This window comes from Xyrauchen texanus, chromosome 3, assembly GCF_025860055.1.
Source record: "Xyrauchen texanus isolate HMW12.3.18 chromosome 3, RBS_HiC_50CHRs, whole genome shotgun sequence".
NCBI classification, from domain to species: Eukaryota; Metazoa; Chordata; class Actinopteri; order Cypriniformes; family Catostomidae; genus Xyrauchen; species Xyrauchen texanus.
Genome location: NC_068278.1, coordinates 46,711,564 through 46,738,565, shown reverse-complemented (window position 1 = coordinate 46,738,565; position 27,002 = coordinate 46,711,564). Strand labels below are relative to the sequence as shown.

General features: G+C 37.3%; 1 protein-coding gene across 1 annotated transcript in view; it reads right to left on the bottom strand.

Moving 5' to 3' along the window:
• Positions 1 to 27,002, bottom strand: part of LOC127633466 (teneurin-1-like) — a 317,015-nt gene that overhangs the window by 15,842 nt on the left and 274,171 nt on the right. The window contains exons 24-28 of the mRNA XM_052112592.1: positions 20,254 to 20,620; positions 19,015 to 19,525; positions 12,833 to 13,005; positions 11,381 to 11,640; positions 3,636 to 3,926 (exon numbers count right to left, since the gene is read on the bottom strand). Coding sequence (XP_051968552.1) covers positions 3,636 to 3,926; positions 11,381 to 11,640; positions 12,833 to 13,005; positions 19,015 to 19,525; positions 20,254 to 20,620 — 1,602 coding nt within the window. The remainder of the gene's footprint in view (positions 1 to 3,635; positions 3,927 to 11,380; positions 11,641 to 12,832; positions 13,006 to 19,014; positions 19,526 to 20,253; positions 20,621 to 27,002) is intronic.

Genomic DNA, 27,002 nt, shown 5'->3' with positions numbered 1-27,002 from the left:
GAAATGTAAGTAAAATGACAAATATTCCATTTGTTGTTTCCACCTTTGTCTCCTTATATTTAGCACCCAGGGTGTTAAATAATTAAGTACAAATACTTAAGTATTATTTTTTAGGATTTGAAATTGAGAGTGAAATTTAAATCAAATCAAATCAAATCACTTTATTGTCACTTGTGTACATGGTAGTGTGACAATAAAGTGATTTGATTTGATTTGATTTAAATTTCACTCTCAATTTCAAATCCTAAAAAATAATACTTAAGTATTTGTACTTAATTATTTAACACCCCTGGGTGCTAAATATAAGGAGACAAAGGTGGAAACAACAACAACAATGGATGTGCTCATCATGAGCGCATTTGTTTGAGGAGGTCAGGAGATATCTGCATCTGTGTAACTTCAGTCTGAAGGAATAAAAAAATCTTTATGGTCTAAAGCCCTGAAGAGAAATAGTCCAGTATCTCACAGCAGTCGTTGTGTGTATGCGCCAACCACCTGTGTATGTGCACACATTTAAATTAAGTATAAAGTTGAAATCAGAAGTTTACATACAGTACACCTTAGCCAAATACATTTTAAATTCACAATTCCTGACATTTAATCATAGAAAAGATTCCCTGTCTTAGGTCAGTTAGGATAACTAATTTATTTTAAGAATGTGAAATGACAATAATAGTAGAAAGAATGATTTATTTCAGCTTTTATTTCTTTCATCAAATTCCCAGTAGGTCAGAAGTTTACATACACTTTTTCAGTAATTGTTAGCATTTCCTTTAAATTGTTTAACTTGGTTCAAACATTTTTGGGTAGACATCCACAAGCTTTTCACAATAAGTTGCTGGAATTTTGGCACATTCCTCCAGACAGAACTTGTGTAACTGAGTCAGTTTTGTAGGCCTCCTTGCTCGCACACGCTTTTTCAGTTCTGCCCATACATTTTCTAGCGGATTGAGGTCAGGGCTTTGTGATGGCCACTCCGATACCTTGACTTTGCTGTCATTAAGCCATTTTGCCACAACTTTGGAGGTATGCTTGGGGTCATTGTCCATCTGGAAGACCCATTTGCGACCGAGCTTTAACTTCCTTGGCTGATATCTTGAGATGTTGCATCGATACATCCACATAATATTCCTTCCTCATGATGCCATCTATTTTGTGAAGTGCACCAGTCCCTCCTTCAGCAAAGTGCCCCCACAACATGATGCTGCCATCCCGTTTGTGATGGTGTTCTTCGGCTTGCACGGCTCACCATTTTACCTCCAAACATAAATATGGCCATTATTGCCAAACAGTTAAAAAAAATTCATAAGACCAGAGGACATTTCTCCAAAAAGTAAGATCTTTGTCCCTATGTGCACTTGCAAACCGTAGTCTGGCTTTTTTATGGCGTTTTGGAGCAGTGGCCTCTTCCTTGCTGAGCAGCCTTTCAGGTTATGTCGACATAGAACTCGTTTTACTGTGGATATAGATACTTGTCTACCTATTTCCACCAGCATCTTCACAAGGTCCCTTGCGATTGTCCTGGGATTGATTTGCACTTTTCGCACCAAACTACGTTCACTTCAGGAGACAGAATGCATAACCTTTCTGAGCGGTATGATGGCTGCGTGGTCCCATGATGTTTATACTTACGTACTATTGTTTGCACAGATGAATGTGGTACCTTCAGGTGTTTGGAAATTGCTCCCAAGAATGAACCAAACTTGTGGAGGTCCACTTCTTTTTCTGAGGTCTTAGCTAATTGTTTTTGATTTTCCCATGATGTCAAGTAAAGAGGCACTGATTTTGAAGGTAGGCCTTAAATTATATCCATAGGTACACCTCCAATTCAGTACACCTCCTATAAGATGATAACTGTCTAATTGTCTAAAGGCTTTACATAATTTTCTGGAATTCTCCAAGCTGCTAAAAGGCACAGTTAACTTGTAAACTTCTGACCACTGAAATTGTGATATAGTCAGTTAAAAATGAAACAATCTGTCTGTAAACAATTGTTGGAAAATTTACTCCTAATCCAAGTAGAATAGGAGTAATCTAAATGACTAAACAACTTGCCAAAACTATAGTTTGCTAATATTAAATCTGTTGAGTGGTTAAAAAAATTAGTTTTAATGACTTTAACCTAAGTGTTTGTAAACTTCTGACTTCAACTGTACATTGAAAGGCTGAGCATTCAACTGTACGCAGGCGCTAAGCGTGCCAAAACCATAGTACACTTTGGGTTTAAGAATCAACATAAAATCTTCAGAAATGACCATTTAGAGATAGTTGGAGTAAAAAGTAGTTTAGGCTCAACTTGTTGTTGGCTGTCATAACTCAAAGTTAATTAAATCAATGCAACTAATCTCGGACCCAGCCGCTGCCTGTGCATTTTAAGTCTAGGCCTTCAGTGTGATTCCTGCCATTAAGAAAACAGTTTTACAATGAATAAGACACAGACACATCATACATTACGTGACAGTCAACTAATAATACCAACTGAAATTTTAAAAACACATCCACGCATGAAAGCCAGAACCAAGGAGGTCTAATACAAGAAAAAGCTCCAACAATATTTACTTTCAATACATTTTGTTTCGTCAGGGTACACAGTTACTTTTCAAAACTTGATCTGACACTGAATGCTCAAGCAGCCTAATGTACACTTAGAAAACTCCTGATGCTGCTATAACAATGCAAAAAACACTTACCAATTTGCTTGAAGTGAAAATCAGTCCTCCTTTCCAGTTTAATTAATCAATCACACGATCATGCAGAAAATCATAGGTTTTTAAATCCATAAGGATCTCTTTCTCAACGGCAATAACAGCAGTGATGACAGGCGACTCATCAGCAAGATCTCGCACTCTTCGCTATCAAATTACGTACATCACTTAAAGCGTGATTGCATCACTCAAGGCCAGCTAGAAAGCCTGGACTGGGACATATCCTAAATACCACAGCCACCAAGAACAAATAAATCAATGTGATTGATGATGAATCTGACAATCTGACTTTAGATGACTATTCACTTACACTGTTGAGGGATTCTGTGGAAATGCTAAATGCCTGACGTGGTGGAGCTCAGAATCATGCGCTGCTTCATCTAACGAGCTTTGGGCATGCAATTTGTGAAACAGTTGTCACACTTTGCTTGTAAGCATTGAGGAATAAATTCGGATTGGATACATTTTTTTGTTTTTTGCTATTCGTTAGTACATTAATTAGGAGTGGAAAGCTATTAAAAATACATAGGCAAAAAGATAAATGAGAATGAAAGTTGAAAAAATATTTATTTATTAGGCATGTTAGGGCAACAGAGAAGGGTTTGCTGGCCCTGAGAAATCGCTAATGCTTGGAAAAATCGCTCTTTGTAATCTACCCTCTCCTTAATCTTTGGCGGGTGAGGCACTGTTAAAAGACAAACCTGTAAAGTATCAGAACTATGGAGCAACATTTTTATTTGCCCATTTTTTTCTTTTTACAAATTTAATATGCACGTTGCATTATTCGCTAAAAGCATATGCTGATGTCAGTGAAAATACTGAAGACTTGAAAACAAAAACAGGCTTTCGGACCGTGGAACTCTTCCATGTACAAGATAAAGTTGGATACCTTATTTTACTATACCTTACTATAGCTAAGTACACACACACCTTCTCCAGAAAGGTGTAGCTCCAGATCTTCCCATTGGCCCAGGTTCTGGTGATGATGCGTCCGTTGTCATAATCTCTGCGTTCGGTCCAGTTGCCTCTTTGTATGCTGGTGACCAGGCCCTCAATTGAGTATGATACTCGCACCTGATTGTATTTACTGGGGCTCCAGAGCACAGGCCTGCCTTGATCATCATACTGAACATGCAGGGTAAACTTACGATGGTCGTCATAGATTTTCCCCACCCGACTCTCCTGACTGTAGTCGACAGACAACACGTTTCTATTGTGAGCCTGAGAAAGAGAGAGGGGGATAGAAAGAAGGTAAAACTTATGATCTTATAATATCAGTGTACAAAAGAAGCATGCATGAAATAAAAAATTGGCAATAAAAGAACAAAATATCTTTTTTAGGGGTGCAGAGGAAGACAGGGTTGACTTAATGGCCAGCATTAATCAGCGTAAACATCAATGAATTTGAACGGTTTGAAGTTTCTGGTTCCAGTCCACATGATTCAGTTATCAAATTCCTGCTCTGTGCAGATAACTTGGTTCTGTTGTCTCCCACTGTACATGAGCTATTGCAGATTCTGGACTCTTTCTGTGCCATAAAAAGATAATGTCCTGCAGAGATGCCTGTTAGAATTTGGCTGAATATATTAGAATCGGTAATTGAGCCGCCCGCCCTTTACAGCGATGAGGTGTGGCGTCCACTAACAAATCAGACATTAGGCAAATGGAATAAACATCCAACTGAGACCTTGCATGCAATAATGTGTAAAAAAAATATCTTACATTTAAAAAGGAGCTTCGCAAATAAAGCATGCAGGGTAGAATTAGGCCAATGATCATTAATTCAGTGATCCCTGTATCATTATAAAACCTTGCAATGAGAAGAGTTGAGTAAAGGAAACAGACCCCTTACTGAGCTGGTCTGGAGCTGTACAATTAATTGTGCTAACATGTACATGCCCTTTGAGACCAAAATAATTCTGTGAACCTAATTAGAATAAACCAAATAACAACACAAGCAAAACAGATTATATAACACATCTGGAAACCCAAACAAAGTCACAAAGTAAAATCCAGTTCTATCTGGCCATTAAAATACTTTACCATGGCAGACTACTTATGTTCCACAGTAATTTTCAATTAAATTGAAAAGTCGGATACTTCCAATTTCTTGACGAACATGTGTATGTGTATGATGTCATGCATACATGGTGGCATTCAGGAAAATGTACATAGTTAATGATAAACATTTAGCATAGTAGAATTGACCCAGCATAGCAGAATTGCAATGCTTGTTTAACCATTAAACACATACTTTGGGTCATTAGTGACCCGGGACCTCATTCCACCCCTTGTATCTCATCCATTTTTTGGATTTGTGTGCACACCTCTTTAGCATTCCACAATCTCTCTTATAAATAAATAACAGTTTAAGTACCAAAATTGTATTTTTATTAAAACATTTTGCACTCCCATAAATTGTATTTTTATTATTAGATCATACAGTTGAAGAAGTTTATATACACCTTAGCCATATACATTTATACTCAGTTTTGCACAATTCCTGACATTTAATCATAGGAAACATTCCCCGTTTTAGGTCAGTTAGGATCACTACTTTAGTTTAAGAATGTGAAATGTCAATAATAGAAGAGATAATTATTATTTCAGCTTTTATTTCTTTCATCACATTCCCAGTGGGTCAGAACTTTACATACCATTTGTTAGTATTTGCCTTTAAATTGGTTCAAACATTTTGGGTAGACTTCCACAAGCTTCTCACAATAAGTTGCTGGAATTTTCAGGTCAGGGCTTTGTGATGGCCACTCCAATACCTTGACTTTGTTGTCCTTAAGCCATTTTACCACAACTTTGGAGGTATGCTTGGGGTCATTGTCCATTTGGAAGACCCATTTGCAACCAAGCTTTACTTCCTGGCTGATGTCTTGAGATGTTGCTTCAATATATCCACATAATTTCCCTTCCTCATTATTCCATCTATTTTGTGAAGCACCCCCACAACATGATACTGCCATCCCCATGCTTCATGGTTGGGATGGTGTTCTTCGGCTTGCAAGCCTCACCCTTTTTCCTCCAAACATAACAATGGTTATTATGATCAAACAGTTTAATTTTTGTTTCATTAGACCAGAGGACATTTCTCCAAATGGTAAGATCTTTGTCCCTATGTGCACTTGCAAAATATAGTTTGTTTTTTATGGTGGTTTTGGAGCAGTGGCTTCTTCCTTGCTGAGCACCTTTCAGGTTATGCCGATATAGGTCTCATTTTCCTGTGGATATAGATACTTGTATTCCTGTTTTCTCCAGCATCTTCACAAGATCCTTTGCTGTTGTACTGGGATTGATTTGCACTTTTTGCACCAAACTACGTTCATCTCTAGGAGACAGAATGCATTTTCTTCCTGAGCGGTATGATGGATGCGTTGTCCTATGGTGTTTATACTTGCTTATTATTGTTTGTACAGCTGAATGTGATGCCATCAGGCATTTGTAAATTGATCCCAAGGATAAACCAAACTTGTGGAGGTCAACTTCTTTTTCTGAGGTCTTGGCTGATTTCTTTTGATTTTCCCATGATGTCAAGCAAAGAGGCAATGAGTTTGAAGTTAGGCCTTAAAATACATCCATATTTACACCTCCAATTAAGTACACCAATTAAGAATGCCACTTTGGTGAATTAAAGTAACAATTACCTTCCGAAACAGCAAAATCTGTATATTATTCCAAACTTTTGGCCGCCAGTGTATATACTGTAAGTTTACTACCACAAAATATCTATTTTATTATTTATTACAAAATAAATTAATAATATTTTGATACAAACAAATACTATATCATGTTGATTTTCTGTGCAACAATGAATTATCAACAATGGTGAATTATCATTACTACATATGCTTGTACACATACGTATTATACATGTTATTTCTTACTCAAGGTAGCACTGATGTGTCAGTAATTGACTTGATTACATTTGACATTGTTATTTGATGAAGAAACAAAATGGCAGTAAACTATAGCAAGTACATCACGCTAACAGTCATTTGTGTGTCATACTGAAATGATGTAAGTGTACATCTATTTAGACTCATTACGTTCCTGAGAATATACATGTGTAACTTATCGGTATCTTATGTGTTATGTGTAGCTCAATATGTTTTTGAAAGCCAGTTGCATAATGAAATTTCAGTGTGAAAATAATGAATCCTGTTCAGGGTATGTCCTTATTTGTTGCATTTTCTCTTTGATAAATGAAAAATAAAACATTAAAATATATAAATATATACATTATTCTATTATTTTCTAATTGTCTTGAAAAAATTGGGAAAATCTTGTGACTATCTGGGCATTTTGTAGATCCATTTGATATATAAATACGTAAGTGCCAGGCAGGGCTGGACTGGCAATCTGGCATACAGGGCATTTTCCCGGTGGGCCGACGCTCTTTGGGGGCAATCTTGGGTGGACTTGCCAGCGGGAGAACCTAGCAGGCCGGTGGTGCGTCCACGAAACATGCCGAATAGGCCGCGATAAGCAAAAATGAGCTGCCGCGTTATGCAGAACGGACCACAAAACGGCGCCGAGATATGCAGAAAAGGACGGCAAATAATTTGGCCAAAACATATATCCAATAACCCAAAACCATGTAGCAAAATGTTTTATGGTCCGATGAAACCAATACAGAACATTTTGGCCATCATTCTAAAAGGTATATTTAGTGCAAAAAAAAAAAAAAAAAAAAGCGTGGTGGAAGCATCATGCCATGGGTCTGCTTCCCTTAAGATGGGACTGGGGCACTAGTCAAGATAGAAGGAATCATGGATGGTCCCAAATTCCAGTCCATTTTGGCACAAAACCTGCAGGCCTCCATTAGATAGATGAAGATGAAGAGGAATTTCATCTTTCAGTACAATAATGACCCCAAACTTAATTTTTATTCAACAAAGGAATGGCTTCCAAAGATAAAGATCAATGTTTTAGAATGGGTCAGAGCACAGACCTAAATCCAGTCAAAAACTTGGAATGACTTGAAGAGGGCTGTGCACAGGAGATCCCCTCAAAATGTGATCGGCCCGGAGCTTTTTTGCCAGGAATACTGGGATAAAATGTACAAATTAAGATGTGCTAAGTTGATACTCTTATTAAAAAAGACAGGCTGCAGTATTAAAAGGTGCTTCAACCAAGTAAAGTTGAGGGGTGTGCACACATATGCAACCATTTATTGTAAGTCTTAGAAATTTTCCTAAAAAGTTTCCATTTGTTGTTCACTTCAGTTTGGTTGATTGCATTATCACATTAAAGGTGATAATGCAATTAAAGGAAAAAGATCTGCCATGATTTATCTTAGATTCATCTTTTACATCTCAAAAACCAGCAATTTCAACAGGGGTGTGTAGATTTTTATAGCCACTCTATTTACTAATTAAAAAATTATTACATCCCCCGAAAATATTAACTTTCATACATTTGAGACAATTTTTATAAACAGAGATAAAATGCAATGGTGGGCATTAGTGGTCAAACTTTTTACTATGTATATTCACACAATAAAGCATATTCAGTAAGCATAGAAACACAAACATTCTTAAGTGATTTTCAGCTCATTTTTGTGCTACTCTTTCATTTAAAAATATTTGTTTATGGTATTCATTGTATATTAAATCTACTACATTTCATCAAGATGGGTATTTTTTTTTTTTTATAGCAAATTAATAGGCAAGGCAAGGCAAGGCAAGCCTTGCCTAGCAAATTAATCATCAATATCAATATTCATCATTAGTTTTAAATAGTCACTTTTCTTAACCGTTCATGAATTTACACTAACTGCTTTGAATTATTTTGGAATTAATTTATATACTTTTGTGTGCTGAATTGTGTTGTGAATTCAAAACTTCCACTTATTGTCTTCCAACAGTCATGAAATTGTGCAAATCTAAATTTCCAATGTTGCAATTTTGTAAAGCTTTAGCAGAGTTTGAAGAGCAGAGATTGCACGATGGAGAGTGAGTAACATGCACAAACAGTTACAACAGAATGCTATATGGTTATAAGCTATCAAGTAGGAACATACCGCATCTGAATTTGAATGGAACACAGCATTATCCACCTTGACTGATAAAAATTGGAGAATCAGTTTCAAGGCAACTGTGTACTGGCAGCACAGTGTGTCTTTGCCTGTCAGCATGTGAGGGACAGTAAGAAACTGGTCTTATTTCCTTTTGTCTTTCCTTTACATAAACTAATAATTAGGGGCCAGGCACTGAATGTGCATAGGCACCTAATGTAATCGTTAGTGTTCTTCTTCTTTTACTTCCGCTAATGAGTCTATGGCTGCCCAAAGAACCGTATGCGGGAAAGTTGTGAAATTGTGCACACATATAGAGAGCAGTCCTTACATTAATTGGAGAACAATTTGGAGTTAAACACTCAACTGCACAAAGGTTCACACATGTTTATGCTAATCATTTTGAACTGTACGTGGTAGAATCACAATTATTTTTACTCTGATTCCTTGGCTCGAGGCAAATTGACTATGTTGTAATCTTCCATCTTGAAATTCTTTTCTGCCATTTTGAATTTGTCAAAAAAACTTTTTTCAAACTAGACTGTTCATCTGATTTGCAGGAAAATTTAATCAGATCATCTTCAGACCAAGCTGACCAAAAGTTGCGGAATTCAAGTTGATTAGTCAAACTTCTTGAATAATGCACAAACAACTTTGATGTTGAGCACACTAAATTGGATGTGAGGAAATTGGATAAGCAATTTCGACATAGTGGTCACGAGATATGAAAAATGCATATTTTTAAGTATAACTTTTGAACTGTTTCACCTATCCACAAATCTGGTCTTGTTAGATTCTGTGCAGGATGCCAAGTCGAATGATACCAAAGTTTCCTATGTCAGCCATTTTGGGCATTGCCCATTTTTTATTTAGTTGTAAAATGCTTTATTATCAAACACATTGACAAATTGTTACGAAACTCGTTATGTGTCATTGGCACAATGCCCTGAAGGCACTCAAAACGTTTTAGGACAGGGCTAGCTTCTGGACAAAAGTTATACCAAATTGAAATAAAATGCTAATAACATTTGATTACTTTGTGCTATTGTCATGAGACCAGTCTTGGTAGATTGGGTTCTCGGGTCATGCCGAGAACGTGAATGCCGATTACGCCTATATCGATCGAACTTCCTGTCTGCTGTTTTGAAGTCCTTCAAAAAACATCTTTTTCTAAATCCCCCTAGAGTGTTTGTCAGATTTGAACCAAAATAGAATCTAATCGAACTTCAGACCATTCAGACAAAAAGTTATGGATTCCTTGTTGATTAGACCAAACGGTATTCATTTAACACAACAATGAATTTGATGGCACAGTGGCAGAATGGTCTTCAGGCTCTGGAACACGATCTTGGCAACGCTTTGGTGTATTGACAATAAACTTTATATGTCATCATGACCGCACCTTGACAACACCAAATCGTAACAAGCTTTTATGTCCCAATGCAATTGATAGTATTCATGGTTTTTCAACCATTTTGCCTAAAATCACAGCCAGATTGCTTTAATTACTTATTTTTGCCATTGGTATGCCTAATAATGGTTAATGTGCTTGGCCCCTTAATTGCTGCTTGCAGCTATATTTATTATTATTTCTTCTCATCTTTTACTTGTACACATTGTACACTAACCATCACTTACAACCTTTGTCTGAGCTACCCTGCAGCAGCTTTGGCAATTTAATTTGCATTATTTGTAGTGCCAGTAAAGCACATTAAGAAAAAGTGGAGGAGAGAAAGAGTGAACAGAAGAGAAAATGAAAGAAATTAGAGAAACATGTTTGAAGAAAAAGTTATATATATATTTTGTTTGTCTAAAGAGATCGTATGGCTGTATGATTGATTTTATGCACCTGTTAGCAATAGGTGTATCTGAAATAGCCAAACCCATTTATAAGAAGAGGGTGTTCCTCCCATTCATTTTACTAATAGTGGTCTTTCTCCTCCTCATACTGTCTCTGATTATACATTCTTCCTTTTCACATTACATGTCATACATTTGTCATCCTACACAGCTCATACAGAACGCTGCTGCCAGGATTCTGAGCAGAACCAGAAAATATGAACATATCACACCAGTCCTCAGGTCTTTACACTGGCTCCCAGTTACATTTAGGATTGATTTTAAAGTATTATTACTGGTATATAAATCACTCAATGAGCTAGGACCTCAATATATTGCAGATATGCTCACTGAACATAAACCCAACAGATCACTCAGATCATTAGGATCACATCAGCTAGAATTACCAAGGGTTCACTCTAAGCAAGGAGAGTCTGCTTTTAGCTATTATGCCAGCCGCAGCTGGAACCAGCTTCCCGAAGAGATCAGATGTGCTCCTACAGTAGTCACATTCAAATCCAGACTCAAAACACATCTGTTTAGCTGTGCATTTACTGAATGAGCACTGTGCCACTGTGTGTCTGACTGTTTGTACTGTATTTTATTTTATTTTATATTCTAAACTGTTTCAATTATTCTTATTTTTTTATTTTATTAATTCTTATTTTAATCTCTTCTATGTAAAGCACTTTGAATTAACCATTGTGAATGAAATGTGCTATATAAATAAACTTGCCTTGCCTTGCCTTGCCTACACTGCATGCACATTATTAGGCATTATGTGTACTGTATATTATTGTGTCTGGGTTACCCTCAGTCTGCGTTCATATGCTGTGTAATTCCCTTTGGCCTGTTCGCGTCTCTGTCTCCATTCAATAAGGCTGTGAGCTGGTTCCCCTGGCAACGTGATGTTGCACCTTCCGACCGTAGGATGAACCAGGCCTGATGATACCCCTGGCAACAGCCCCGATGGCACAGTTGGTTCAGTATTGAGAGTAACGTCCATTCCACTGGCATACGTCACCCAGAGAGAGCCATCGTCTCTAACACCATACACACTAACAGAGTGAGCTACAGAGAGAGAACAAAAGGGAGAGAAAATGATAAATACATTTTCATTACATTTCTGAATGCACTTGAATTGAATGTCATTTATTACCTGAAATACATTTGTTTGTGATTAATATGTAAATAAAAAAAGCAAAACATATATACAGAGAATCAACATTTAACCCCCACTATTACCCCCCTCCCAATCCCCAAACCTGCCCTGTCCCTCAACAAACATTCCTGTGGTCACACATGAGTATATACACAAATAAGCAAACAAACAAACAAAGAAAAAAATTATAATAATCACACACATTTATACCTATACCTCTGTCACCACTGCCCCTCCCCAAGAGCCCTCCAACAACTCAAAATAATTTCCCGTTTACCAACAAACAAATCCAAGTTCCCCAGTCTTCTAAATTACACTTCCTCAAAAGCCACCACCCTCCCAATCTTCGTGCACCACTCCTGAAATGGTGGCTCTCCAGCCGACCTCCATCCCCTTAAAATAATTTGTCTGGTGATCAATATACTGGCCAGAACCCAATTAATGTGTTTATTCCCCACATCGATGAATGGCCCATCACCCAAAATACAGCATTTGGAATGATCTGCCAAGTTTAAAAAATAAAAGGTAAATGACGGATAATTTTCGGTAAATGCAATCACTGCTCTCGTATTGTTCTGTGGAACAAAAAGAGAGATGTTAAGCAGAATGTTCATACTGCTCTTTTCCATATAAATAAATTGTGACCAACACTGTCGAGCTCCAAGAAAGAACAAAAAAGCATAATAAAATAGTCCATACAACTTGTGTGCTATAGGTTTTCTGAAAATGTGTATGTTGATGAGATTGATAGCCTTTGGCATCATGGACCATTTTCAAATTTCTGGGTTTGGAATGTGAAAGTCAACTATAGCAGGGTAATCTTATATAGAGGTCAAAGGGAGACCATAGCAAATGTTATCCTAGCATTCCCATATACTCCGACAGCAAAATAAATAAATACAATCTAAATTTAAAATACACTATTACGTTTCCACAACCTTCCAAAGAGTAAATAATAAAGTGACAGATTAAGACATCACAATTTTAATGTAATTCTTGGATGCAATATTCTTTTAAATGTGAAGTGCCAAAAGTCTGTAGTTTAAATTTTTTTTTTGTTAATTTGACTGTAGATTTACATACATACACACACTCACTTACCTTGTCGAAGTGTGTAGACAGTGTTATCCGCAGAGTGGTTTGTGATTATAATAAAGTTTTCTCTGTTCGAAGCAGTGGCCTCCACTCTGACAGCTTTCTCCATGTTTCCATGGAGACTACTGACCTCTCCAGTCGGCAAGGTCATGTTGATAAGGTGTCCGTCAGAGTTATACCTGCTCATAAATGAACACACTTGCTGTTAGTTTGTATGTGTGTGAGAGAAAGATTAAAGTTTAAATATGTGAGATTAAAGTAAATAGGTGTGTATGTAAGAGAGTTAAAAGAGTCATCTCATACATTTTTTATCATTTTATTTTTCCCCAAGGCTGACTTGTAATAAAAGTTTTGTTTGGAAACAGTCCTAATTTAGTTTTTCATGACCATTTTCAACCCTCTCTTTCACCATTACAATTAAACAGGCTGTTTCTTTGCTGCTGTATCTTAAAGACATCTGTGTAAACACCCCTCTGCATTTGAAATGAGAAAAGTCAAAATAGTTTGTGCTGCCTCATACTTTAATAACAGCCTCTTTGCAAAGCCTAATCTACATTATGACAGAATCACAAAACAATCTGTGCTGAAATATGCCACACAAATTGTGAAAGTCGGACATAAATGAGCTTGATAAAAATAAACTTCAGACACATTTTTCTAACATTGGAATTCATCAGGAGGATACTTTTATCATTACTTTTATAAAAATTTGAATAATAGTATCATCTTCTGGAGTTTAAGGACAATAGTGTATATACTACTTGGATGCAATAAATTATCTTTTTGGACTGGGAAGTAGGTTTTGAGTTCTGAAAGTAACAGTTTGTTTACATAGTACATCAAAACTCTTTCCTTAACTGTGTTAGGTACACAGAAGACAGTTTTATATAACCATAGTTCTTTTGATGGACATTCACAGAGTATGTAAATCTTTTGATGTGTAATTAATATCTAGTCCTTTATGGGCATGTCTGAGTAAGATGAATGTTAATATTGATCGATACACCAAAGAGGAACAGAATACTTCACATTTGTATTTGAGTGGTTCGTGAGTGTGTCATGTGACATAATGAGGGTGTGAAGTACTTCTGTGATCACTTCTTATTCTCCTTTATTACTAGATTGACTAGCAATTAGAAAAACAAACAACCCCTGAGTTGTTACTTCTTCTCTGCCCCTGTTTTATTTACTGTATGTCTTATCAAGGTCAGTGCCAATTTTTATCATGTACTTGTATGGCCACCCACACTGATGCAAGAGAATAAAAGCTTTTCATTTGATCGAAATGTGGGTTTTTCAAAGGACAGTGGTTTAGAGACATGAAGCCACCATGACTGCATTTACTTACAATGTTGACTCTGCTTGAAATGTGACTGAATGGATTGACTCTGCTGGCACAAGCACCTAATCAATGTGGTTTAATTTTCTTAGGTTCTCATTAAATCTCTTCTGCAGTCATTTTCTAAAACTACATTTGTACATTTGCTTAAAAAATACTAGTGGTGCTTGCCTGTGCAAAACTCGCCGCCACAATGCTAGGGTGTTGTGGGTGGTTTCCAAGGCATTGCTATGCAGTTGCTAAGGTTTTCTGAGTGGTGTAAGCAATTATAATACTGATGCTTGCCTCAGCAAGCCCCACTAACATAACCTAGTGAGCTGCCTACCTAGGCAGCATTTTTGGGCATCATAGGCGTGCTTGAACATTTGAATAAATTGTTCAAATGTACATTTGTCTCACTTCATTGCCTGCTCACATCAAGTTTAAGATCTTGATACTTGCATACAGAATGGCCAAATGCTCTGCTCCCTCCTACAACCTTTTGGCAAATCTACGTTTCTTCCAGAATGTAGGGGTCGGTCTGTAAGTGATGCTTGTGGTAGCAAAACAAAGAGGCACAAAATCACTTTCCCATATATTCACTTTTCCATGGTGGTGGAATGATCATCTCAATTATTCCTGAGTCCCTTGCTTCATTCAAGAAGTAGATTCTCTAAAAAAAAAAAAAATTATTGACTGTAAAAGGGCTGTTCCCCTAAAAATAAAATTCTGTCAAAATGTACTCACCCTTATGTCATCCCAAAGCAGTATGACTTTCTTTATTATGCAAAACACAAAATATGTTTTAATGTACTTTTAAACTACTTTTATGACATGACATTTTATGGCACTATTCACAGGTATTGTACGGAAAAGACCTCCTTTTGTGTTCTGCATAATAAACAAAGTCATACATGTTTGAAACAACATGAGGATGAGTAAATTATTTGGTCTGTTTTACTTTCATTTTATTTTTCTGTTCAGGCCTGTGCTTTCTGAACAATTCTGTTGCATTGTATTGTAGGTCTTGTCATGTGACTGCCTCTTTCAAATGAATCAGTTATGTTCCTCATTTGTAAATTTTTTGATAAATGCCTACTGTAAATGTCTATGATGCCCAAAAATGCTAGGCAGCTTGCTAGGCTTTGAAATACAGCCTATTTAAACAATGCAGGATTAAATTCAACATCTGTATAATTTATCTCATGCCAGTAAGGCATGTAAAACAGATCTGAGAAATGTTCCTGTAGCTCAACTGGCACTAGCAATGGCAAGGTCATGTGTTTGATTCCCAGGGATATATTAGTGCATATAACATATGCACTAATAAAATGTATAGCTTGAATGCACTGTAAGTTGTTTTGAATAAAATAATTGTTTATACATTACAATAAAATGTCCTGTATACATTTCCCTGAACAATAAGACAGCAGTTTGATGTTTGAGTGTATTCTAGTACACAAGCAGGGGGCAGTGTCTCACAACAGAAAAAAACAGACGAGCGTACAATCTGCTTGACATCATGAGCTGCACGAGAATGTGCATATACAGTATGTGGTGTGTGTGGGTGTGAGGTTGTGTGTAAACACAATGTGTGAAAGGTCACTAAGTTGATCAAACAAAAAGGAGAGAAGGAAAGAGTGAGAGAGGAAAAGAAGCCCCTGACATTTTCACACTAAATTAGAACTTGCAGCTCAGTCTCACAACTCCTAGAAAATGCCCATGCAAACACACACACACACACACGTTGTGTTTCCATGTTTTATGGGGACTTTCCATAGACAATGGTTTTTATACTGTACAAACTTTATATTCTATCCCCTAAACCTAACCCTACCCCTAAACCTAACCCTCACAGAAAACTTTCTGCATTTTTACATTTTCAAAAAACATAATTTAGTATGATTTATAAGCTGTTTTCCTCATGGGGACCGACAAAATGTCCCCACAAGGTCAAACATTTCGGGTTTTACTATCCTTATGGGGACATTTGGTCCCCACAAAGTGATAAATACGCTCACACACACACACACACACACACACACACACACACACACACACACACACACACACACACACACACACATGTTGTGTTTCCATGTTTTATGGGGACTTTCCATAGACATAATGGTTTTTATACTGTACAAACTTTATATTCTATACCCCTAAACCTAACCCTACCCCTAATCCTAACCCTCACAGAAAACTTTCTGCATTTTTACATTTTCAAAAAACATAATTTAGTATGATTTATAAGCTGTTTTCCTCATGGGGACTGACAAAATGTCCCCACAAGGTCAAAAATTTGGGGTTTTACTATCCTTATGGGGACATTTGGTCCCCACAAAGTGATAAATACACGCTCACACACACACACACACACACACACACACACACACACACACACACACACACACACACACACACACACACACACACACACAGGTACCCAAGCTGTTTCATACTGAAATCAGAAGAGGATACATTAAGGCTGAGTGATTTTCATTGAGGCAGAGAAACACACAGCATGAGAAATCAAATTGCAGCACTCTTTTGCAGACAATCTCAGGTAACACTGTCGATCAGACGGTATTAGATTATTCTCTTTCTGATCAATTCTGATAAAAGTGTGATTAGATTAGATGCAGGTAAAGATTAATCAGTGCTGGGAGGTAATTTTGTTTTATATATAAAAAAGAAAAACACCATTATTCCTGTTGAAAAAATACAATGCACAAATTTATTTTCTTACTCAGTATTTTATCTTGTTTTCCAATAAAATATGTAAACATCTTTAAAACAAGATATATTTACTTGCAAAAAAAAAATAGCATAGGGTAATTTCTGTTTCAGGAATTTGTATCAGAATTTAGTGGTGTTTTATTAAATTTAGTTTATGCATAAAACAAAAATAAAAAGCTATTTGCCAATGGGATAAGAAGAAAAAATCTTCTTTTAAGCATACATCTCACAACATTTTTGTTAGATCTCTCTGACAAAAATTTATGTAATGTTGCTTTTCAAGTACCTTCTCAACTCTGCTGATGAATTGCTGCTCACACAGTGTTTTTTTTTTTGCCTATATGACAATGTTTGCTTTATAGCATTCATATTTTAATAACATGTAGATTGTAAGAGTGCATGTTTTGTTTCCCTTATATGTTTGTGTGAGTTGGTGTATTTCAGGTTTGTTAATAGTTCAAGAAACTCGTCGCTATTCATAGTGATGATTTTGACTATCTCTCTGTGTGTGTGTGTGTGTGTGTGTGTGTGTGTGTGTGTATGTATGACAACAGCCAAAATAGACACTAAAGGAAACAACTACAGCATATAGCACTCAAAAACGAAAATGAATTGTATTCCAAAATTTAACTAACTGTTACAATCACTCCCTGTAGAAGTGATAGCATAGTGATTTGGAATGGTAAGCGTCCCAGATTACATTTCAATAAGTTACATAGGCCAATTAAGGTGGGCTAGGCCTACCCCAAGATTGTTTTTATTATTAATCATTCGGTCTCAGACATTTGGCTCATTGGTCTCTACCACTTGAGATAGCCCCTCTCTGGTTTTGTACTGAACAGGAAGTTATTGCCCCTATTTTGCCATTGCAAAGCCTTTCTATCAAACTAACCTGAGTTACACCCCGTTGTCTTGCATTTGCACTTGGTGTGGACAAAAGTGTCCAGAGTGTTTAATTCTGACATTTATTTAAATGTTGCCTCGAGCATATGGCTGAACACCCAAATTATGTATTAAGTTCCCTTTCTGCTGGTCAGAGTGGATTGTGAGGGGTCTTACTACCCTCAGTGACCTATATGAGAGTGGAGTGTTGAGATCCTTTCAAAATTTGGTTCAAAATTAGGGATTCCCAGATCTCAGTTCTATAAGTATTTACAGCTGCGCTAACTGCTCTGTACTGTTTTTGGGAGTAGTTTACACTTCCCTAAAATGGCAGATACTCTGGGAATTGTGATTACTGCTTTTGGAAAAGATCATGAGGAATCAGTGTACTACTCCCTGCTAATTCAGAGTCTGGGGGGACAGACCTTCAACTTCTCTTAATAGATTAAGAGAGAAAGATCTAAACTTGGTATTGGAGGAGGGAGTGTGGGCTAGGATTCTAAATAACATCAAGTCTGCATCTGGAGATGCAAGGGTTCGCCTTATGCAATTCAAGATTTTACACAGAGTCTATTGTACCCTCTCTAGATTGTATAGGCTTGGTCTTAAAGACATACCCACCTGCTGGCGATGCCAATCAGAAGATAGAGACACAACCCATATCTTTTGGGTATGTGTTAAGATCCAAGAATGTTGGTTGAAGATTCAGAGTTTTATGTGTGAGGTATTGGGCCCTCAAATTTTATTTTGCCCCAGACTCTGTATGTTAGGTGATGGTGAGGTCATTAATATGGAGAATAAGCACATAAAAAACTGGGTCCTAACTAGCATTATGATTGCCAGACAGATATATTTAAGGGATTGGAAGTGGGCTGGAGCGCCCCCATTTCAGGAGTGGTGTTCGGAGATGGGCAGGGTTGAAGCACTTGAAGAGAGGGCATCCAGAAGACTGGGGAATTTAGACTTGTTTGTGGAGAAATGGGGAAAATATCTGACTTTTTTGGAGGGCTTCCGGGGAGGGACATTGGAGAGAGAGGTGTAATGGATGTGTGTGATTATAAATAAATACATTTTTTTGTTTTGTTTTTGTGTTTATAATTATGTGACCACTGGGGTGTTGTTGGGGTCAGGCAGATCACGCTATCACACACACCTATATATCAAGAAATATAGCAGACAGTCCTAATGAAGACAACAGACAGAAAGAGAGGAAGACAAAGGAAGTGAAAAGAAATGCAACACTTACTCATAGACAGTGGTCCAGCCGTTCTCATTGCTAATGGTGGCAAGCAGCCCTGTGTTGCCGTAGTAACTGAGCTGGGCGAGGTCGTGTGCGAGAGCGGAGATGCGTTTCAGCATACCTGCATTGTTGATGGTCAGCCAGTAGACCTGCCCACCCGGGGCTACTATCCACAGGGGCACGCCATTAGCATCCCGTCGCAATTGTGCTATCGTGCCCTCCCTGTATACTATGCTGCTCAGGTGGCCCTCTGGGGTATACGTGAAATTAAACAGGTAGTCCCCTGTCACTAGGCTGCGGGTAAACAGGTGAGTACCATTTGGACTGAACAAGTAGAGCTCTTGGTCTGCCACAGAAGTGAGCTCGTACAGACCCTCGTGAGTTAGCTGTGGATGGTTAGGGGTGAGCCGGCGTATTCGTATGTTCCCAAGGTCAGCGATATAAAGGAAACCATTTGGAGAAACTGCAAGAGAGGAAGGAGACTTCAACTTGGAATCACGAGCGTAACCTCCATCACCTTAGAAAGAAAGACATGAAAAGAATGCGAAAGTGAGATAAAGAGGGAAGAAGGAAGTCTAATTCATTAGACATTCAGGAGCCACTTTTGCAGTATATTTAGCTATAAATAAGCCAAAAACTCTTATTCACTAATAAGCTGCAATCCAGTTTAACCAGGTGCTAAATGTGCTGAAATAATGCTGCACTGTATTATTGTCATACTTTTTAGTGCAATTATGTCTCCTTTCTATGTAAATTAGGCTTATAGATTGCATCTTATTTTAATTAATTCATTGCTATTTTCCTGCCACAATTAATGTCCCACTTTTACCACACACTGAAAGCAGGCTGAAAACGGAGTTCATTAAATTATGGTCAAGAAGAGCATTATAACTGGTTATATATCCAGACGTGAAGTGTTGCGGAATGCATGCCTTGTTATGGAATGATGCAATACAGTTCCAGTAAAGTGTGCCAAATTGTGCTGAATCCTTCACAACATGGTACTCAAAATCAACCTCCAAGATAGCAAATTGTGCAGTGCAAATTGTTTTCAGCACCATTTTTGGGAGTGTTTGAGTTGTTACCTGATTTGCAAAATTCCTTTATTGAATCAATCGGGTGCTAAAACAACACTGACAGTGCAATTCATTCTCAGTGAATTTTCCCACTCATTGTTTGGCTTAACATTTAAAGAGAGTGATTGCATTTGCTACATATGTGCAACACCTTTGGTGTGGGGCTCACCTGAGAAACACTCGCAGTTGGGGTCAATCTTACAATCACATTCACTGGTCGCTCCTGCTATTACAATCATTTCTCCATTTGTGGTAACTTCCTGTATGCGGCTGTGCTTCCTGTCGTCAGTTTCGGCTATGTACAGCGTCCCCTGGTGGCTGACAGCGATAGCTTTTGCTCCCTCCAGCACTGACCGCACTGCTGTTTTCCCAAAAAGCACTGGTTCAATATTTGCCATGGGGCAGTGGATGGGGCGCCCAGCAACCACACGCACCTGCTGGGACTCACTCACCTGGAGCACCAGGTTATTATCGAGTACGTAGAGAGAGTTATCCAGTGGGCTCACAGCCAGGTCTGTGGGCCACTCTAAACGCAACTGTGGAAACACAAACATTCATTATTTGACATCTGATGTGGTTTGGGAATGAGGATGCTACATTTTTATAAAGCTGAAAAGTGTGATGTTTATCACAGCAAGTTTCATAGGCCTCTCTGATAAGCTTTTGGCCAATAAAATCTCACCAGAAGACAAGATGTCTTTTTACCATGCTGACAAGTAGCAAGTATAAATATTTAAAAGAAAGTTCCAGAATTAATACAAGTTAAGCTCTATCGAAAGCATTTGTGGCATAATGTCGATTACCACATAATTTAGTTTTTATGTCCCTCTCCTTGAAAATAACCCCCAACAAAACATACATTGTTACAGCAAGATACTTACAATTGAAGTGGACTAGCGAAGGGTTTCAAAGGCTGTTTTTTCCTGTGATATGTGAAGCTCTTATTTTGGTTAAAGTACTTTCATTAATTATTGTTTGAGCTATAAACTTGCCTATCATCGTTATTAAGGTGGGACTACTAGGTTGATGGACTCATACCTTACCAACATACAGTAATTCCTGTAAGTGAACTTTTTGCTGTTGTTTTGCAATTAAAAAAAAAATAATCAAACAAAAGTGTATAGGGACTTTAGAGATTGAGCTATGTCTCTTCATAAATTACTTTATGAATTATATATATTTTTATGATTATTTCAAATCTATTTAAGTTTACAATCACAGGATATCTATTTCTTTGTTTATTACAAGAGAAATTAGTACTATATTCACACAAATATACATTATATCGTTGACTTTCTGTGCAACAATGAATAATCAGTTTCCCATATGTGATTTCAGTACATATCTATCATATATGCTATTTCATACAAGTGGGCACTGATGTTTCAGTGATTGGCTTGACTTACATTTGATATTCCTAGCTGAAGTAGAAACAACATTGAAGTAAACTATAGCAAGTGTAACATATAAACAATATGATATTACTATAGTCATTTGAATGTACCACTAAAATAATGTAAGTTGTTCATCTATTTAGACTTAAGTGCCAGAGAAAATACATATGTGTAAATTATGTGTAACTTACAGTGGGGATTTCTTTAAGACTGCAAGGGAAGCTCAGCTTCCCCTATAATGTCAAAAAAATAATGGTCAAATATGTACTATTGTGTAAACAATTTATTGACTAAAAATGCGTTAGAACATGTTCATCTCGAAGACGAGTTCGTTCAGAATCAGCTACATTACATATAGCAGGTCGGCTGACTCGATTTACTTCTCATACATTCCCGTAGCGTCAGTGCATTTCCCTGTTGAAGCCGAGCGTCCATTGACTTCAATGGGGCTGCTATGAACAGTTTTTTTCAGTGCTCTGAAAATAGACGGTCATTGGATAAACGCTGCGATTATGTCCCGCCCACGGACACTCAGCGTCTCTGGGGGTGAATGAGGAGTGGGCTGGCCCGGACTCCGGTCTTCCGCGTGATGATTGGAGGATCTGTCGAAAGACTGCATCTCCTTTTGATTGACAGCGAATCTGTACTATAAGAAGTCACCAAAGCTATTTCGCGCTCAGTCCCATCGCGGATTTCTCAAGTGTAGTCGAAAGACAAACTGCTGCAACCTATTTCTTTATATTTGTTTGGCGAAATTGCTAGTCAATTTGCATAATACATTTCACACAATTATACACCACATTCCTTGTTTCAGTTTTACCAAGTTTAATATATTTTGTTTTAGAGCGTTCGTTCGTTCGTTCGTTCGTTCATTCATTCATACAGTAGGCTAGGCTAGCGTCGTACGGGTGAAACTGCGCACGATGGCAGACGGTGCTAATATTGTCGACCTGATTTTGGCGAAGCCATTTGAAAGTCTTCCTTACGAGGAAAAAATTAGAATTAAACAGCAGGGCAGATCAACACCTAAGATTGATTTAGTGCAAAAAATAGGGTAAATAAGTTTATAATGTAGGCCGAAAATGAGCTTCCCCACTTTGAAAGACCAGCAGCCGCCACTGGTAACTTAGTATAGGTATAGCTGATGTGTATCTTATGTATAGATTATGGGTTATGTGTAACTTAATATGTGTTTGACTGCCAGTTGGATCAGTGTGACAATAATTAATCCTATTCTAGATTTGTCCTGATTTGTTGCATCATCTCTTTGATTTATGAAAAATAAAACATTAAAATATATTTTATTTTATTACTTTCTAATTGTCTTGAAAATATTTAGAAAATTTGACATTATCTGGGAAATTTGTACATCCATTTTTTATAGATATAAGTGCCGGGTATTTAAAGACCTGAATATGTAAGAGTGTTTGGGAAAATTACCATGAATTTAAGGGTTAAATGGTCATGACATTGAAGTTGAATGGTCTCCAGTCCGGAAGGAACCAGCCTCCCATGACTCGGCCTTGGGCTGGAATCCAGGGAGTTTTTTGTCATGTATTGGACTCCTGTTAAGACTCTTATTTTGAAAGTTCTTTTGTTTCCCTCCATTGTCTCTGTCTTCAGTTCCTTCCTTAATTGTATTCCAGGTCTTTCCCATTAAACTTGTTATCCTTTGTGTGTGTGCGTATGTGTATGTGTGTGTCTGTGTCTGTGTATATAGAGTACTACGCAAAAGTCTTTGACACATGAGATGTTTCACAAAAACTTTTGTCTTAAGGGGATTATTTATATCTGCTACTTTAGTGTCTCAATACCCCCTATTACCACATTTGTTGAGTTGTATCATCTTCTGTTTATTTATCATAAAATTTCTGTGTTTGGATCCTCACTTTCTCATCTCTTCCCTACACAAACACTGACATATAAAGTGTCAATCGATAGAGATTTTGCTATATCATATAAATGGCGATATGTACATTTCCACGTGCACGCCTTGGGCTTATCTATCAGTGGGCAGGGCTTCACAAGAGATAAATTAAATAACATGGGTTTTTCCCATGGAGAAATACATCTCCACAGGATGGGATGACTCCCAAACAAGTCATGAAAATGAAGAGGAGCTTGTTTTAAACTGTGGTGTGGGTTCACAAAAGCCGACACAGTGCAGAAAAATGCCATCTGCAAACTGTGTCGCACAAATATGATCACTTGTAATACAAGCAATCTGTACCACCTAAAAAGGAAGCATGCAAAATAATATATTATGAAATCCAAAAGATGCACTCTACGGAAGCTCAAAGCGACCTTGCGTTATTATTTTTCTGTCTCGTTTTCTCGTGATCTCGGCCTAACAAAAAGTTGTTTTCTCGTGATAATGACTTAATTTTTTCGTGATCTTGGCATAACAAAATGTTGTTTTCAATAAGTCTATCTGGAGGCAAAAGCCAAACGCACTGTTGCATAACGGATGATCGAATATGTCATTACTTTGATCAAGGTTTCAAGCTGAAATAGCTGTATGTCTCTCAGTCATTGACAACTTCAGATTAGTGTCAGACACCTTAGAAGAAGACTATCACGTCTACAACTTTGTCGTAGACAATACAGTGACCCTGAACGTTTGGTCAATTTCATTGGCAGCCAACTTGAGGGACCAGGACGTCTGCGTGACTGCGGTCAAGCCAGCCGCCATTTAGATCCGAGTGCGCGCATATTGCAGTAATAATGGTACTTTGTGGAAAGCAAAGAAAGACGTGCTTCTTGACTCCTGTTGAGTGCAGAAGAAAGCGATTCTTACTATGGAAAAGCATTTATTAAGTGTTTGTGACGTGCTGCCTGGTGTTTATTAATATGTTTGATTTAGCCTATGTGAAAAGTGACTGGTTTAGAAGACTCTTGGATAGGGCAGGTGAATATTTTATAACCAAAGTGTAATGAATTAACATAACTTTACATTTACATATTACATATAAATACATTTTACTTTTCTGCCAAGGATCTCTCATCTCTCATGTCCTTCATATCTTGTAATAAACTTTGAATTGTAAATCATGTAGGTCAATTAAAACTGTATAGTTTTTTGAGAAAATTAAAGGCAAAAATACGTTTGTTTAGAAGATTTTTTTTTAAATGTGTTATTTGTTTGGTTACTTGGCTTTGGAATCTTGAGTTTCTTGGATTATTTTTAAGTTTAGAATAATATTAATATTGGTTAACATATCAGACTGGGATGTGGCATTATGTGAAATTTTGCTTTTTGGTAAGGTTGATTTAAAACAAATAAATATTTTTGTTTTTCTACTTTGACTATTTGTCCAGTTCCAAATAAAGATATTTTTTTAAGAAGTTTTTTTACAATATGGTTATTTTTACATATCATTTTCCAATTTTTATTTGTGATATTATCGTGGTATAACATTTTACACCTATATTCTATCCTATAAATACTCCTATCATGATATAAGATTTTGGTCATATCACCACCACTAAGCAGTATAATTAATATTATTACTGTTTTGAGTGTTATAAACTGTAATGTGTAGGAACTGCTTTTGTACAGATACCAGAATTGCTATTTATTTTTGATCGGAGTCCATCAAGTCCAAAAAGAGACATTGAGATACTAAGTACTTTTCAATGTATAGAAGTATTTAAGTATTAAATACAAAATGTATTGGACTATCCAAAAATAGGCATTATCACAAGGTTAGTTTATCTATAAACCATTTTTTTTTTTTATTGAGTTTCCAGCCAAAATAACTATTGTGATATACTGTATACCCTGACTGTTACATAAAATTACTCATATGTGATATATGATTTTGGTCATGCCATCCTCCCCTAATTTGCAGCTACAGTGGGTAAAAATGTGTTTAGTTTCTGTGAGTCCACAGCTGCCCGACAGCCGGACAGTATTCAATGTTAAGTGTGTCATATCCCAGGCACGCTGGGAATTATGCAGATTTCAGTGCTTCTTTTACCCAGTGGCCTGCGGCACCTCATTTCCCCGCTCTCTCTCTCTCTCATCACTGTCTGATTCTTATTCACATACAACAGCCTACCACATGAACTGTGGAGGAGTGTGGTGTGTGTGAAGGAGAGAGTGAGAAAAGGAGAGCAAAATGAAAAAGAAACCAAGGGACAGTCTGCCAAAAATTGATGCTATTCAGGAAGGGAAAGAATTGTGTCTGACGATGAAGGGAGAGCCATCCTGCAGATTTAATGAGGACACACTGAGTTTAACTGCAAGGGGAGAGAGACAGAGAGAAAGAGAGAGAGAGGGAGAGAATATGTAGATAGGTTTTTAAGAGCACTTTAAGAGAAAGATGTGGAATTGCCTCATGTTTAAGAAAAGCTTTAAGATTTTAGTGTGCAAAATGGATAGACCAGTAACAGATAGAAACCTCAAAGGAGTGAGTGAGAATGAGCGCAAGAGAGAAAGATAAAAGAAAAGTAAGTATGTTGCTGCAAGCTGTATAATGTAACTCTGTTGCACCAGAGAGACCTTCAGTATCAGCACTTTCTCACTCTTGAGGTGAACACCAAAAACTGTGTGTGTGTGTGTGTGTGTGTGTGTGTGTGTGTGTGTGTGAATCCTGTAGAGCTGAAGGAAAAGGTTAAAAGAGAGAGAGAGAGCGAGAGAGAGGGGGTTTGTGCAGTATGGAGGGACACTTTCTGTGTATGGTGTGTATGGGGGTTCCCTTCATCTTAAGTCTTCAGGCTCAGTTCTGCGTGCTTCGTTATATCACTTCCCTATCCACATTCAAATCTCAACTCTTCTCTCAATATTTTAGCTTTACATACTGTATGATTTTCTTAATTGTCTAGGTTTGTTCTGATGTTCTGTTGTATACTGCTGTTTATTTTTAATTGTATTGTACTGACTTATACTGTGACTTTGTTGTAAAGCGACCTTGAGCATGCATAAGGCACCATAAAAATAAAACTCCTTCTGATATTCAGTTCATTTATGCGAGTGAGGAACGATCACCGCTATGTTTCAGTCTAGACCTAGGGACAATAAGTAGTCTTTGTGCATCTGATCTAAGTGATGAGAGATGAGAGGTTATGAGTATTAGCTCAGAAAGGTAGCATTGTGCTGAAATTTTCAGTGATTTGTAGACAAAAACTAAGATTTTAAAATTTCTAAATCTGACCGGCAACCAGTGAAGAGATGCTGAGATCGGTGTAATGTGTTCACATTTGCGTCGGTCCTTTAACAGTCTAGCAGCGGCATGTTGGACCATTTATAAACAGGCCAGGCTTAATTAATTAATCCCAGAATAGATAGAATTACAGTAGTCTAATCTTGAGGAGATTAAATCCAATTTAATGCCACTGTCAAATAAGAAACCCAGGTTCTTCATACATGATTTAGTATGAGCAGCAAGGGGACCTAAATAAAAATTCTGGGTGTTGATACCCTCAGTTGGTCCAAACATGATAATTTCAGTTTTGTTTTCGTTTAAATTTAAGAAATTCAGGGTCATCCAAGCTTTTACACCCTTTAAGCAAGCCAATAGGG